This window comes from Agelaius phoeniceus, chromosome 7 (assembly GCF_051311805.1).
Source record: "Agelaius phoeniceus isolate bAgePho1 chromosome 7, bAgePho1.hap1, whole genome shotgun sequence".
Taxonomy (NCBI): Eukaryota; Metazoa; Chordata; class Aves; order Passeriformes; family Icteridae; genus Agelaius; species Agelaius phoeniceus.
This window is the reverse complement of record NC_135271.1, coordinates 47,066,927-47,083,551: the sequence shown is the minus strand read 5'-3', so window position 1 is coordinate 47,083,551 and position 16,625 is coordinate 47,066,927. Positions and strand designations below refer to the sequence as shown.

General features: G+C 39.3%; 2 protein-coding genes across 11 annotated transcripts in view; one reads left to right on the top strand and one right to left on the bottom strand.

Annotated features, from left to right (window-relative positions):
* The window catches only part of ARHGAP15 (Rho GTPase activating protein 15), a 320,887-nt gene that overhangs the window by 13,603 nt on the left and 290,659 nt on the right, over positions 1-16,625 (bottom strand). Inside the window, exon 13 of the mRNA XM_054636450.2 lies at positions 9,749-9,854. Within this exon, the coding sequence (XP_054492425.1) occupies positions 9,749-9,854 (106 nt within the window). The remainder of the gene's footprint in view (positions 1-9,748; positions 9,855-16,625) is intronic.
* QTMAN (queuosine-tRNA mannosyltransferase) overlaps positions 1-16,625 on the top strand; it is a 318,519-nt gene that overhangs the window by 273,813 nt on the left and 28,081 nt on the right. Inside the window, exon 12 of one of the 10 annotated variants that reach the window (XM_077181757.1) lies at positions 2,013-2,051. The exons of the other annotated variants lie outside the window; for them this stretch is intronic. Coding sequence (XP_077037872.1) covers positions 2,013-2,036 — 24 coding nt within the window. The 3' untranslated portion in view covers positions 2,037-2,051. Of the gene's footprint in view, positions 1-2,012; positions 2,052-16,625 lie in introns of those variants that run through there. 10 annotated transcript variants of the gene reach the window in all.

The following is a 16,625-nucleotide window of genomic DNA, read 5'->3' as shown; positions in this document are numbered from 1 at the left end:
CAGAAAGAACACTGGCTCCATACCATCACAATGCATGCCCACAACAAAGAGGAGGAAAGAACAGGCTCTTTCATTGTGTGTTTCTAACTATTACCAACATAAGGGCTAAAAACTACCTCTGTCTGAAGTGTATCTATACACCCATGCATAAGTTATTAACTGGGTTCTCTCAGCACAGTTGCTGAAAATATTAATATATTCAAATTATATTCTAGCTACTGCAAAAACAGTAGATCAGACAAATGTATTAAAATCTCTTCAGACAAAAGGAGTCATGTTATTTATAAAGTTCCTCCCCCCCTGCTCCTCACTGGAACACAAACCTTCATTGTATAGAGTACACGAGAATGCAAGATGATCCTTTAGATGTCAAAATGTGGCTTAAAGTTTGAATGTAATCATAAAACAGTGACTCCAGCACTCGCCATAAACAAATTGTCACTGGCATTATGTAACTTGGACTATTCACAAAGTATAAAAGATGGGAAGAATAAAAGGTGGCTGCCAAACACTATGGGCCAAATCCAAAGGTCGTGCCAAATTGCGCCAGTGGGCTGGGAATTGCAAACCCAGCGTGGAATTCGGATTTACACTCCTCGGTTCTTGGGCTGCCTAGAGTGAGATTAAGGCTATTTTTTATTCAGTTTGTCAGGAAGGCAGCAAGGCAGCAACCAGTGGCTTCTGCAGCCCCCCTGCTCGCTCTTAGTGGGAGATGGGAAAGCGGGATAAAAGTTTCCTAATTGCCACAGAACCCGTTTTTTTGTACAGAGTGGCTTTCTGGGCTGCAAGCAGGCACAGTCAGCCACCAGCAAGGCAGCCAGGAAAGGGAGGCATCACTCTCAAATCTGGTGGTCTTGAATTTTTCATGTTACTATTATGTAGGGTGCTGCCTCTTTGGGCCGAGACCCTGCCTTCCACCCGGACTCCTCTGGAAAACTGATTAATGAGGGAAGACCATTCACCAAGGCAGAAAGTCTTGTTTGTGAACAACAACCAATCATTAGTTTATACTTTCCTTCGGTCCAGGCTTTAGGTGTAAAGTATATCTGAAAGCAAATGCGCTGCACAGATTTAAATTGTAGCTAATGGTCGTGTTAATGCCCCGCCAAACTAGGTGGTTGCCCACTCCTGCTTTCCCCCCTACCCTTCCTTTAAAAAGTAAAATGACATTTTTTTCCCCAGCCTGAAATAATTGCTGAAGCAGAGATACTGGTTTAACTCATTATGAGTTATTAGTGGAAAAGTGGGTCTCAGAAGTATGTTACATCTGAAATATTTTTCGTCACTTGAACATGTGCCGTCCAGAACTGGCCCTGTTCTACCAGGCACTGGGAACAAACACTTCGCATTCACAGATGCTCCTAATTTGGTGTGGTTTGGAGTGTAATTTAGATCAAACGTATCCATGTAAATGAGTCAGGGTTTCTTAATTAGGTGCCTCTAAAGAAAAAACTTGGACCACATCAGTAGGTGTGGGTGTGGTGCCCACAGTACTGGAATCTTTCTATAGATGAAGCTGAGTTTTGTTCAGGCATACTGTAGGTTTTTCTTTCCATTTTTATTTTTTTTCTTTCTTTTTTTTTTTTTTTCTAAAGCACAATAATAAATCTGCAGATGGCATAGACATAAAGACGCTACTTCAGAGGAGCTGTCTAAAACACTGTCTCTTTGGCAAATGCCTTAAAGTAGGTCATTCTGCTGTGATTTAGGTTTATATTTCATTGCCAGCTTTTTGTTCCCATTACAAGTAGAGTGCATTCCAGTCCACAGATTTGCTCTTCTTCTTTTTTTTTTTTTTTTCTGATTGGTTTTTATTTACAAGAATTTGTAGATTTTCATAAGAAAATGGCCAATACCCTGTCAGAAGTAGTAATCATGCACTTGACCACAAAAAGAGATGTATGAAGGTGATAGCCTGCAAATATTGGAATGTAAATTACCATTCTCTGGAACGAAAAATTGTATTGATTCTCTTAACATGGTGATTGAAATGATTGTTGCATCTTTTGCAGTGTGTGAAAAAGGATTTGATCTAATGTCATTCCAGAACCCTCACAGAGCAGGGCCCTAGTTGTTCAGGTATTTGCTTTTGCTTTTTATATCTTTGTCACTGAAAATCATGTATTTTATATCTTATTAAAAAAAAAATCAAGGTCTGTTTTCCCATCAAATTGCTGGGGGATTTACATGCCAAACTCTCACTAGCCTTAATGAATTACCTGCATAAATTCCCTTTCAATCAATAGTAGAATAGATCCTATTGTGTTATATTAATTATTTTGCACAGAACACTGACATTTTGGCCTTAAAGCCTTTTTTGTTTTGTTTTGTTTTTTTAAAGTTCCAATGAATATCTGAGAAACTTCAAACAAATTATTTATTTCACAACCTTAATTCTGAGAAAAAACACGTATCTTTGGGCACAAAAATGAAAAGCATTGCAATTTACCCTTTGATGACCTTGTTGTGGACATTAGTGTGTTAGGCCCCAATCTCCCCAAATTAAAAAAAAGAAAAGAAGGGGGACAGAGCCATTGTAATGAATTGAGCATTCCTAATTTTGGCCAACAAAAAAGGATTTGAGCTGGAAAGAACACTAACCCCAAGCAATATTAAGAGGTTACAAAATCCCATAAATTAACTCCGCCGGTGATATTTTGCTAGAGCTGATGCGAGTGCAAACCAGAAGCAGGATTCTCACGTGGTCCTGATTAACTGAAGAGTCCTTAGCAGTAACCAGCCCTGCCTGGGATGTGCTGGCCAGATGCACACGTACACCCAGAGCACATGGATGAGCCTTCAAAGGCTTTGGGGGGCTCCACTGGGGGACTGGGGAGCAAGCAAAGAGTAGAAGTGAGAAGTGCTGGCTGTGTCGCGGTGAGAAAGTGCCTCACCCTCTCCATTCCTCACTTTCTTTATCTACACAACTAGGATAATAAAACTTACTGACCTGAAAAGGAAGTTAGGAGATTTAATTAATGTTTGAAAAGCTTTTTTGAGATGGTTTGATATTGAGTAATGTGGGATGAACAATAGGAGCTCTTGGAGACAGGGGCTCTATCTATCAGGGTTTGTGTACTGCACTCAGCACAATGGTGCCGTGCAGCCACAGAGTCAACTGTGTCATAAATATTTAAATTAAAACATTGTTAATTATTTTTATCATTCTGTTATTTGCTGATACACCAGTTCAGTACTTGGTAGCATTGAAAAGTACCGAGTGCAATTATTTGCCTGACTGTTATGAAAATCAGGGTTTATATTTTTAAATACAGTTGTGGAACTCGGAAATAGATGGAAGCAAGGGGTGAAAATGTGGCTTTAATTACTCATCATGCTTCTCATTAAAAGCACTAAGCAGCAAGGTATTCTTTGGGGAAGAACTAACTTTGTAAACTTTCTTATTCCTCAAAGAGCAGGATTTGGCATGACTGCAAAACCCTCAGTAGCAGGTCACCCCAACCCCAAAAGGTCCAAAATCAAAATGCTCAAAGATGCCCTGAGAGACTGGATTTTTTTTTCTTTTTTTTTTTTTTTTTTTTTGCCCTGAACCTAAAATCTACTATTACTCCTGTCCTGTGCACACTTGTGCCTGGTGCATATTTTCTTGTGTCTACTTACTTCCAAAGGGTGAGTTTAGTAGACTCATGTGTGCTTAACAGAGAGGAAAAGGGTTTAATTCTTCTCCTTCCCCCAAAATGAGCCCTGGGAAGCTGTGGTAAATGGAATGGGTGTTGGCATTGACCCAGCTCCTTTGTAAAACTCTTCCACAGTTGAAACTGAGAAAAGCGCGTGCGCAAAAGCACATCTCAATATATATTTGCCCTTCTCAAGTTAAAGATGGTTAAATCATCTCATAAAAATGCTAACATGCCAGTCAGGTATATCTGAGTTTTTTAGGTAACTGGTCTGCCCTCCTGCAGGAGGTTGTTTCTCCTCCTCACATTTCCAGTAGCTGCTCCCCCAAAGCTTGCAGGAGCATAGTTAAACTTTTCTCCCTGTTGCTGTCCTATGGCTGAAAACCAAAACCTGTTCATGAGTTGCCTGATTATAAAGAAAGGTCTTGATTCAGGAAATATTTTCAACAAATAGTCTTTCTTGTGTTTTCATTTAAGGGCTTCTGTACCTTTCTAAATTTGGGCATTTTTCCTGAGGGAAAACTTAAGTGCCCATTCCACTTTTTGGGTTGTAGGTCTTCCACAGGTTCACTAAGGTTTCCCAAAGAGATATTTTTTTTGTATAGTACTTCCATTTTGGGGATTGTTTTTAGTTTTCAGTACCTTTTACCTTTATTATTATTATTATTATTTTTCTTAATAGAAAACTTGCACAGTTCTCAGTGTAATCTGTTCTTTTGCTGTGTGAGAAAAGGGCTCTCCTGAGCCTACATTTATTACATGAGCCTGCCTGAAAACTGCTGATATGACACGTAGTTTAGCAAGTGAAAATCCCATATGTTTGTTACATCTTTCCTCCACCAACTTTGGAGGGAAAAAAAAAAGTTTTCAGGCATGCCATACAGCATTATTATATGCTGTACTTTAACTTCATTTTCTTGTTTTCCCTCAGAATTCTGGGTACTGCTGCTGGATTTGTCATCACATTGTCATTTTGTCCTGGTGTGCAGGCTACTGTGGGCTTCTGGCTTTGCATGGCTCTGCTTTATTTTCCTTTAAATTTATTTTTTCATTTTTTCATTTTCTTTTGCTCCTTACTTTTTAATAAGTAGAAACAAGTCTGCTTAGTTGTATATAGTTTGGAAAAACCTTGGCTTTTCAGAATGTTGCTGCCAACGGTTGTCAGGTTTGAGGTGGGGGCATTATTCCTCTCCACTGTTTGTAAAGATTGGATTTTTTTTTCCTGTTCACAGACCTATGAACAGGGGGGGAATTTGTTTTTTTTTTTGTCAAAACAGCTGAAGATTAATACCTGTGACTTTTGTTAGATCATATATTAATATCAGTGGGTTTTTCTTAGATATATAGTTCTACCCTTGATGAGGAGCATCTTTCCAGTGAAAATCAATGCAAACAATTAATAGTAAGAATGAAGAATTTGGGCAGAGGGGGAAGACAATCAGGAAGAAAATCATCATTCTCCCTCTGAAAGGGCAGAAAGCCTGGATGGCATCTGAAAATTACTTGCCCTTCTATGGAGAGTGTGGGAAAAATGGAGCAAAATAAATGGAGTTTCTTGGATTCAAAGGTGAATTAAAACAAATCAGCTCCTGCCTGGACAAGCCAGCCAGATAGGGCACATTAACAGATCCACGTGATAAACCAAGAGGCAACTGCAGAGCTCCCCAGACAACTTGCCTGAAGTGGCTGCCAAGGAGGCAGATGCTGCTGCTGGAAGAATATCTTCCACAGTTGGGCATCTGGGTTCTGCGCTTCCACGTAAGGCGCAGGGATGGGAGCTGGCCCCTGCCTTCCCCTTTAATTATTTCAACATCCCTTTTATAGTTTTGTAAATAACACGCATTATCCTGCCTTTGTGCAAGGAAATGAGGAGCGAGGAGAGGGGTTTTTGTCCCTAACACCTCCCCTTGCAGGGGTGTCCACACGGATGGGTACAGCCAGACCGGAGCTTGGCTGCCCTGCGCTCCAGCCCGGTCAGATGTGACACAGCTCGGGTCTGGGAGTCGCAGAGCTGCCTCGTGGTGGCACGGAGCTCAACCTAATAAGCAGAGCAGGCTGAGATTCATTAATTTAACATTAATAAGCACAGCTCATGAGCTCAGGCACAGTGCTGTGTAACGCAGGCACACAGCTCCTGCAGGAGAGCGGCGTCCGCCCTCGCCAGCTCGGAGCGCAGCGCTGAGGACACAGCCAGGGTGTTCCTCCTCCCTGCTGCATTTTGCATGAGGGAGAAATGAGAAGGTTTGTGGTCACTGGAGAAGCTTCTGTGCAAATAAAAAAAAAAAAAAATCCCATCCAGGTTTTTAAATTGTGTTGCTGGTTTATGCTGAGACTTTAAGTCATTTAATCTTCTTGTGCCTCTGTTTCCCAATGGGTGTGTAACAGCCACCTCAAGGTGTTGTGGTGAAAGCAGGTCATAAAATGCATAGAGTGAGATTCTCCTTCTGCCTAACTTGTATTACAATTCTGTGAGTAAATTATTTGGTACATATATAATGGTTTCTCAGATAGGGATGCGTTGTGCTCAGTTCATGTTTTTGCAGAGAGACAAGGCAAGGTTTCTGCATCATTTGATGTCTTGTGTGCACCCAAAAACTGGGACCAGAAAGGTGCATCAGTTTTAGCTGGTACCTGTGATTGGCTCACTTTGTTTGGGAGTAAAAGTCAGATGTGAGTGAGGAAGAGGAAAGAGGAGATCTGTGGATCTGGTGTATGGGGCAGAAATATATGGGCTGTACAGAGCAAGCAAATATTCTCTAAACGTGTTAGAGTAGAACAGGCTGTTTTCTGTACCCCTTTATTCAGGAAAATCTCTACTCAGGTTGGGTTTTTGTTGTTTCTTTCCTGTGAAATGTCTATTTGTTGGGTTTGCTCATCTTTGGGAAGAAGTATGAATAGACTAATAGTAGTTGTGCTCAATTATTTCTAGCATGAGTCATAATGGAATTCCTTATGGAATTAGACTGACAGAGCTATGTGATATGTCTGTTCAGCCCCATATTTTGTCTATTTTGCTTTTAAGTAGAAGAGATTTCATGGAAAGATGAACAGGAATGTCAGCAGGTTGTGGTTTTTCCTATCAAATGCAAAAAAAACTTGAAAGAACAGGTACTGCAGACACAACTTTGCTTTTAATCTACCTCCTGTGGGCTGCATACACTGCACTGTGACTTCTTGCAGCTTCAGAGAGCTTGGTTGAAGAGAGATATATGGCACAGGAGTTAATCCCTGCTGCCAGGCCTTTCTCACAGACTCTCTCATCACCTGCTTTGTCTGGGTTTCTAAGGAGGACCCTTCTGAAGTGCATTTCTCACTGTTATTTCTGCTGGATCTCGACCTGCTCCTGCAGACTGGATTGCTGCAGAATGGCTTAGGATAAGGCAAAGGTTGGATTCTCGTGCTGAGTGTCAGTGAGACAGATGCTCTCACATGCTGAACAGAAGTCACAGGCTTGGACAGCCCCATGGTCCAGGTCTGTATAGCCCTGTTCTGTCTGTCTGACAGGAAAGAAAGGAGTAGGAGAAAGGTAGGAGAAAGAAAGAGGGGGAATGCCATGGAACCAGCACAGCTGCAATCCCTCATCTTCTCCCCATCAGAAACCCCTCAAGACCAGTTCAACTCTGGGCAAGAACACCCATCTCAACCAGCAAATACAGAAACTGCAGTAATATGCCTCAAATAAAGCCAGTTTAGTTATTTTTCTAACTAATCAGAAACTTTTCAAACTTCTGTAATTTGCCCTGAAAAAGGCCTGTGATCAAAGGGGGTGGTGCATGTCTGTGCTCGGGGACATTGACACTTCTCTTCTGAAGAGTGTCCCCCAAATTAATATAACTCTACATTTTGTAACCTCTGCAAACTAGTCATGTTTCCTAGTCTTATTCAAACAAACATGCATTGTCTCTATTTGCATAATATAAGCATCATATCATTACTGAAAATATAAGTACACTACTTCATTCTCATTTATGGAGCCATGAGATCATTCAGACTGACCCCCTGTCTTTAGCATCAGCAAGTTCAAGAGAACACATAGGTTTTAGTTTTTGGGGGGATATTTTTGTGTTTTCCATATCTATTTTACTGTTGCTTCCATATCAATGGAGCAAAGCTTATGGGATAGCCCTATCTTTTCCTGAGGATGTGTTTGAGGCAGAGAAGAAGATTGACCTTCTTCAGAGAGATTTGGACAATTGCTTCCCTAATGCTTAAACCCCCAAATGGCTCCAGTGTCACGTCTTCCTGCCTTCCATCACTCTGTGCCACTGTGTTGCCTCGGTGTACCTCTGCTTTATGAACTATTGGTGTTTTATTTCCTCTATTTTAGCAGTTTTATTTTTCCTTTTGTTTTCTTTTCTCCGAAAAAAAACACCAATGTGGGTCCAGCTTCACCAGTTATTCTACACATCCACAGCAGGAAACAATTGCTGTCCCAAATAGATTATGCTCTAAAAAGCCAAGGCAGACAAAGGAAGTATTATCATCATTTTGTAAACAAGGAACCAAGGCACAGGGAGATTAAATGATTTACCCAAGGTCACCCAGAACATCCGGTCAAAGCCAAGAACTGAACCCACGTCTCCCGAGTCTCAATCAAGTGATTTAACTATGAGATCAAAGACTTATTGTGTATACCTGATATCTCTCCCCTAAGACACGGCAACAAAACTTTTTCAGGTTAAGATCAATGCCACACAGAGTGCAGTAAATTTCGTATATGGCATATCTGTGCTGACAGCGTGTACCCACTCCTTGCACTCATGTTCTTCCCAGGAAATAATTTCCCTTATTATTCTTCCATTGCCAGCAATAAATTATCATCCTTCTCTAGATAACCTGCTGAAGGAGAGAATGTGTGCACACAGTGCATCAAATGAACACACAGGAAACTGTTTTTCTGCAAGGCCAAACTCAGTCATTTTATGGACTGCTTAAAATCCTTCCATGCTTAAAGGAAATGGGGACATTCCCACAACTATATGAACTTCATTTTGCCATTTCAGCTGGAAGCTGCAAAACAAGATAAAGGATCTACATCTCTTACATGCACATGCCAAGAAATGATCGCTATAAAGGCATCATTCATTATAAGCTCAGAGTGGTCTTTGATTTGGAGCCTTTATCACTCCCTCACTGGGGTCAGTACATCGTTCCTGGGATGAAATACTCCTCTGTGCCTTGATGGGGCCCAGAACCTCATGTCCCTTCAGTTTTAGGGGTAGTTTGGCTGAAAAAATGACTGTAGAAAACAGCACTGGCAGTGCCAACAGCAAGGAGGAACAGGATCACAGGACCCTGCCCTTCCCACATCCCTACCCTGAGGCCTCCCTGGCCATCCTGCAGGTCAAACAGCTCTGGTGGGTGTCTGAGTGAGCCATGTCAGCTACGGACACCTTTCCTGTTAGTGCCATGAAGTACAAGAAGAAAACCTGAGGTGAATGTAACACCCTATGTTGATTTTTTGGGTTGATGTCTCTTGTAAATGCAGCACAATGAGTGTGGAAACCCCAGGGGAATGATGAGGGGCAACCTCCTAGAGTTGTTTTTCTGCCTCTACAACATCAGGAGAGCAAAGGTGCACTTCCAAATATTTCCTCAGTATTTCTTAGGTGTTCTGTGTTGTCCCAAGCTCCTTGTGAGGGACAAGAGCACTTGCTATGTTTTCTTGAGTGAGGTTGTGTCTGACCTCAACACAGCCCATGGACAGTACAGGTGATTGAACAGCAGGGACCTCAGTGTTGAAAACATGACCATCCAAAAGGCCATTCCTGGAGAAATTCCATCAAACTGGGTGAATGCAATCTGGAACATGTTGCATTTGCCCAGTTCAATGCACCTGTAACATGGTAATCCCAATGGTTTGAGCTGCATTGAAGGAAACAGAATTGTCCTACTTTCTACTCGAGTTAAAATTTGGGATTTTGCTTAGACATCTTGATTTCTTGTGCAGGAATAGGATAGACATAGATACCATAAATAAATGCTTAGTTTTGCCAAAGAATGTAATTATCTTTGGTATTTTGGATGACTCTTCCAATAGGATTAGGACAACACATACCGATTCCTTTTTTTTGAAATTACTGATTTGTCAGTACCACGGTTCTACTTACTTCTGTAGATGCCCAAAAAGGATTTTCATCGTGTCATAGTTGGGTCTAGGGAGCTTCTTTACCAGGCTTCTTATGCATTTGATGCGAGTGGCATTGTCTTGGATTTCTAAAGGAAAAAAAAAGAAAATAACCATTCGAGTGCCACATTTGGACATGGCTTTGCACAGTGCTGTAGCTGGTACCTTACAAGAAAAGTCATCATGAATACATGGTTAAAACCAGAATATTTCATACCTTCTTTCACCTTAACAGAGAACAAAAGTAGTTTACAAAGATTAAAAATTATCTGTTAATCTTAAGAAAGCATTTTCTGGTTTACGGAAAAAAATTTTTTTACTTTCAGGTTTTTTTATTAGACTGATAGACCATCTTCCTTAGATAATGTACCTCCGAGAAGTAAGAGACCCACATCTTAAATGGAATTATCCTCTGGAATTATATTTGCCCAGTGATGCAGCTTTTGTGATAGGTGCACTTTCTATGTAATTCTTGTTGTCTTTTTTTATTCATCATAATTAAATCCAGTATATTTATGAATCTGTCTTTAACATCCCATCATATTTGGAAACACAAAATTTAATATTGTTTTTAGTAGTCCAACCTTGTAAAAAATTATTTCAAAAATCTATTCCACTGTAGCTATTTTCTCATACCTATAATACCCCACAACTGGAATTTATGCAAGAAAAAAAAAGTGTTTCAAACTTAAAATTAGCAATAAAGAATGCAGCACTAAGGACTTTAATCTCTTCTTTGGGGTGATAAGAACAGTTCTGCCATTTCTGCTAAGGTATGCCTTCCTGTTTTACCATAATTCATAGTTTTGTGGGAAAGGTTTGGCTGATATTTTCATCGATTTGTCTAAGATGTTGCAACTAAAGCAAAGTCATGTACAACTGTTCTTCTTTCATTTAGGAACAGATTAGATAAGGTACCAGTAGGTCTGACGTAGGGAAAACATCTTGCATGTTACATGCCCTAGATAACCTGAGAACACTTTTCTGATCTTATCATCTATGATTTAATTATCACCTATCATTCTTCGTATATGTTCCTCTTTAATATTCATATTACCCTAGCACTCAGAGATCTCAATCAGGATTAAATCCCAGTTGCAGTAGGTGCTGTATAAGCATACGTGGTGATTAGTGACTTGATTTAAAGGTTTCACCAAAAAAAAGTTTCATGTTAAAATTTTCCTGCAATCAAGCTTAATTTAAAAATTAAAATTACTAGGATAATATTCTTTCCTCAGCATGTGTTGCTAGTTCCTGCTGAGATTAATACTTCATACCCACAGATATAGATATTTATACTGAAATTGTTTTTAATTTTAACAATCATGTAGACATGGAAGACAAAGACCTAAAAGTGGGCAGTGCATAGGTATTAGTTTCCAGTAAAAAAACCCAAATTTTCTTATGGACTTATTCTATAGGAAGTCAAGCAATTGACAATAGTGATAATGAAGTTAAACACAAATGAAGAGCACACTTTCTGTGTATTTCTCTCTTGTTTTGGTTTGACCTGCAAAAAGCCTTAACTTCTGAAAGCAAAACCTCCCTCAGCCTTGCAGTGCAGTCATCCCTGGATGTTTTCTGCCACAAGCCATTACTACTGTTCAGTTTTGTTCTGTGGGTGAACTGCCCAGTGGAAATAGGTCTGAAGCTACAAATGAAAATGATATGAAATTTGCAGAAGTTAATTTGTTATAGGAAGGGGGTTAAAATTCTCTGGGCTTTTTATTTGTGGTACTTGGTGTGCTTAAAAAAAATTACAGAATCATTTGGTTTTGAAAAATCCTCCATGATCCAAGTCCAACCTTTACCACAGCACTGCCAAGTCCACCACCAAACCATGTCCTTGAGTCATACATCCACATGGCTTTTAAATCCCTCCAGGGATGGGGACTCACCCACTGCTCTGTTCCAATGCTTATAAATCCTTTTAATGAAGAAATTTTTCCTAATTCCCAGCCTAAACCTCTCCTGGCACTATCTGAGGCCATTTCCTTTCAATCTGTGACTTGTTACCTGGGATAAGAGACCAACCTCTACCTTGCTTCAACCTCCTGTCAGCTTGTTGCAGAGGGGGACTAAGGCCCCTCCTGAATCTCCTTTTCCCCAGGCTAAACACATCCAGCTCCCTCAGCTGCTCCTCATCAGACGTGAGCCCAAGCCCCTTCCCCAGTCCCATTGCCCTTCTCTGGACATGCTGTGCCATCACAAGACATGCTATAGTCTCACTAGATTAGTTATATTTATATTACCTATATATATATATATAATTTATATGATTTATAATTACATATTTTATATTATTTATATTTATATTTATATTTATATTTATATTTATATTTATATTTATATTTATAGTTACAGTTATAGTTTTAGTTATAGTTATAATTATTTATATTTATATTTGGGCTGCCTTGCCTCTCCTGCAACTCCACAGATAAAGTTTCTCAAGTAGTTTAATTTTTAATTCTGGTTTGGTTGTTTTTGTTTTGTTTTGTTTTATTTTTTTCCTGAGAATTCTCTGGTCTTGAGTGGAACTGAGGCACTGAGGCAGGGATAAGCACAGTGGAAGGAAGGGCTCACTCTTTGTCTGTTGCAGAACATTTACAGGGAAGTGTTGTACAGTGAAACTTTATCGTGTTCTCTTGACGGAAGTGTTTCTGCTCTGTGTTGATTAACACAGATAGGGAACCACATCCCTGCACCCTCTGCTGCTCACAGAGGCTGCAATTCTTTGTGAGGTGTATTTGTAAAAGTGCTAAAATAGCCCTCCCCCAATATTAATTTATAAAAAAATTATTTATTGAGAGAATGGCAAGGATAAAAAGCCCTTTGCTTTAGGGCTTACTGTACCAAAGTCATCAGTATTGGAACATAGGGGATATTTAGGTAGGCAATAAAGCACAAAAGCCATAGAAATTTTGCATAAAATTATGTTGTGCATCAGCCTTTTTGTTAATTGTTAGTCTATTGTAAAAGAAGAAAAACCAGGCAACATGTGGTAACTTTAGTCAGCATTTCTGAACTGGGAATGATAAACACCTCTGCCTGGCTCTGGCATTTATCAGTACTGAGATATTATTACCACATAGAGTCACAGCATGGTTACTGTTATCATCAAAAAAAAAGAGCCAGCTAATCTTAATGGTTTGTAAAGCCGTTACCTGCACTGGTCTGACATTTATCATGATCATTTTACCACATGAGTCCTACATTGCAAAGGTATTTTATCTGGAAGGGACATCACTATGAATTATTATTTGCAGCTAGGTAGAAAATTGTATGTTGTAGATACCTTTTCTCATTATAAATCACAGTCACATTTCACCATTTCCCACACAAAGCTGCTGAGCCCAGGCTTTTTGCCATAACACTTAGTCTTGCTCCCTTTTATAGTTCCATGAAAATATTGGGTATTCTTTCATTAAAATGGTTGATATTGGTGGGTTTTTTTAAATGCTCTATACACGCTTGATTTTTCTCTAGTATAAAAGAATTTGTTTTTCCACTTGAGAAGCTGAACAGGATAAACTGTTCATTTTTTTTATTAAAGCTTACTCTCACTTCAGTTTTTGTGGCTGGGCTTGTCTTTACTCTTGACCTTGTTGATGGAATATTTAACAGATCAGATGCAAGATCTTATGTTTCATTTGCAATACCTATGTATTTGCTTTATTTCTGTAATGCCTTCCATTCTACATTCCTAGCAATTTTTCCCTTTCAGATCCCTGAGTAGAAAGATTTTTAAATTTTTTTTTTAATGTTTTTCTCTTTACCTTGAACAAATGTAGGGAGGAAATCCTTAAACATGGGTTTTTAAAAATAGGTGGGGAAAAAGTTATCCCCTTTCCCTGTGCTGTATCATGGAGCCCAGCAGTGCAGGGTGAAAAGGAAGGAAAACACTCTGAACAGCTGTTAAATTCTCCAGCTAAGTCTAGAAAAAGAAGCAGAGCAATTGTGATAAAAAGAAACAATATTGGTTTTAATTACATTCTTTTTATTGTAAGAATTGGTGAAAATTTGAGGGGAAAAAAATCTTTTTGGAAAGTTAGACTCTCTTTTCCCCATGAAAATTTTGGAAGGGAAAGTCATCATAATCACATATATCAAATAAAGAATGAGAGGAAGGCTAATCCTCTTTGCATTTTATGGGGAAATTTTGGGAGACGTAGGGGATAATTTCAGCAGATCAGGATACTCTGAAGTGAATCACAGATGGTTTCACCGTGTAAAAGAATCATAGAAAATATATTTAGAATTTGGGTTACTCTCTTTAAAAATAGGGCTGGCTCCCTTTAACAGAGCAAAACCGTGGGGATGCTCTCTTGTTTATATCTAAATGAAGAATGCATTGAAAAAAACCCCTCTTACTATTATATAAGCCCTTTTGTAAATGAGCTTTGGATAAACATTTGGGCACAGAAGAAAACATGACGTGTCTCTAACATTAACAGTGGCTGGGTAAAAATGAATGAAGAAAGTAACCTTTAGCACTTGTGCCCATAAAGAATACTTAAGAGAATCCCACCGAATGTTTCTTTTAATCATTAATTTTAAATGGACATAGATGTTTACAACAAGCCACTTTGTTTCAGAACAGGAAGTCCAGGGTTTATCTCCAATAACTCACGTTGGCTAGGAAGGGATGGATGTCTCTAACCTGACGTGCATTCATTATTTTGTAAGGTACTGGGGTCTGACCCGTGACCCTCCTCAGACCTGCTGCATTATTCATGTCTGATTTACTTTGTATAGTTTTACTATAGCACCCATTTCCCTTTTTCCAGGCATTTCAGTGGCTTGTGCATGTTTAATGTTAAATGGCATTTATGCTTCACATTAATGCCTAATTTTATCACAAGCCATGCTTTCTTTTTATGCTTTCGAGCCTCACGGCTGAACTGCTGAAAAAAACCCAGTGATTTATGATCCTGCATAAAATATCAAACTATTGATCTGCCACCTTTTGTTGTTGTTGGCTTTTTAGGCATGGTTTTCCCTGATTTTCTTACAGGCTCTTCTCACCTTGTTCTGTTATTTTGGATAAGATTTCTGCTGTGGTTAAAACGTCACACACTGTTGCTACAGCAAAATCTGCCTGCCAAGAGTTTTTCCAACAATTCTCAACTGATTCAGCTGCCGAGAGAAAGACGGGTCTTGTCTGGGGCTTTTTTTTTGGTTTTTATTTTTTTGGGGGGTTGTTTATTTCATTCTTTTAATATATTTTTTAATCGGAATGGGGTGGTTTAGGTGGATTTTCGAGTGCTAATGAAATTGTGAGACTTATGGCGCTGGCTACAGCCAGCCGGAGTGTGGGCAGACGCTCTGTGAGCTTCCCCACTGTGCTGCTGTGCAAGCATCCCTGCTGTTATGTTTGCTATAGTTTTAATGTCTGTGAAAAATTCCTGATGCAACTAAATTATGTTCTGCCCTCTTGTTTGTATAAATAAACACCCGACTTAGCCAATTCATCTCGCTCTTGCCCATTTTAGAAGCTTGCTCTGTCACACAATGCTTAACCCCGGTCCTTGATGGCTTTGGTGTTATCAGGGAATGAAAACTTGCTTAAAAGAGAGCACACTGTTGGCTTAATTTTTTTTTTTTCCAAACACATCAACTGCCCAAAACTCTGCTTTTGTTTGGTAAGTCTTCATATTCTGGAAGTCATGCTGGCTAAGATACACAGGTGTTAATGTATTAATAGATAAATCACTTATTCATACAAGTTTTAATGTCAGGATATTTTAATGTTACAGCATGCAACATAAAAGTCCCAATTTTAATCACTCACAGTACACTATGGCAATCCTCTATTGCAGAGATATTGTAAAATATTTTCTTGGTTTTTAAAAAAAAAATCTATAAGAAATGTTGAAACTAACTAATATTAGCTATAAAGAAAATAAGCAATTTGTGATCCGAATTGATCTACTTTTTATTCATGCCTCAGAATTAGTTGCTGAAAAAGAAAATGAGAATTGTTGAAACTGCTCTATCTGGGCAATTGATAAATTCATCCTGTGTAATATAAAGTGGAATTTGCAATGAATATTCATACAACTTTTGTGATCCACTAGCAAGACCCAAGACAATGAGTTTGCAACTCAATCCCATTTAACAAAAATATATGTGGAATTAATGGGAAGAAACAGCACTTAGAAAAGTTAAACTTTAATGTATCGAACTCCAGGTGCCAGAGTTTGAGGGAAATAACCAATAATAGTCATTTTTTACATATTTGATGGGACTGATTATACAATGTGCAACTCTAAATGGCTTATAGCACATTGTAGCATGGTTCCATCCCATTGGCTACAGTAGGGTGCAGGCAGATGGATGACAGTGACAAGGAGAGAAGTGCTTTTGCTTAGCCGTGCGTTAAGATGCCATCCAGAAGCTCTGTGCACTGCAGACACTTCATTAGGATGCCAGGATAATGGTAAACTACCACTCAGAGTGACACCCCATTTCCTGCTTACTGAGCTCTCCAACCTCGGCAGATGTCAACAATCTCACAGTGCTACAGAGCAGACCTAACTTTCCAGGCACTTTGACTCCAATTTTTTTCCCTTAACAGTGCCATACATTACATGCAATATGTAACAGCAAGTACCAAACAGAAAACAAAATTTGCAGCCCTAATTATAACAAAGCAGCATCTGACTTAGGTCCTGCATGCCCAGCATACATACAACCAGTAAGGCAGCAGCGGAGAGGAATGAACCTTGTCAGTCGATTTTGGGGGTTAATTAGACTTAGGACTTTGCTAAAGGATAGTCTGATCCAGGCTGAAATGATTGTGTTTCACCTCTGAGTTCTACCGTGCAAAGGGAAAACGTGCCGAGCTCTTTTCCTGGTTT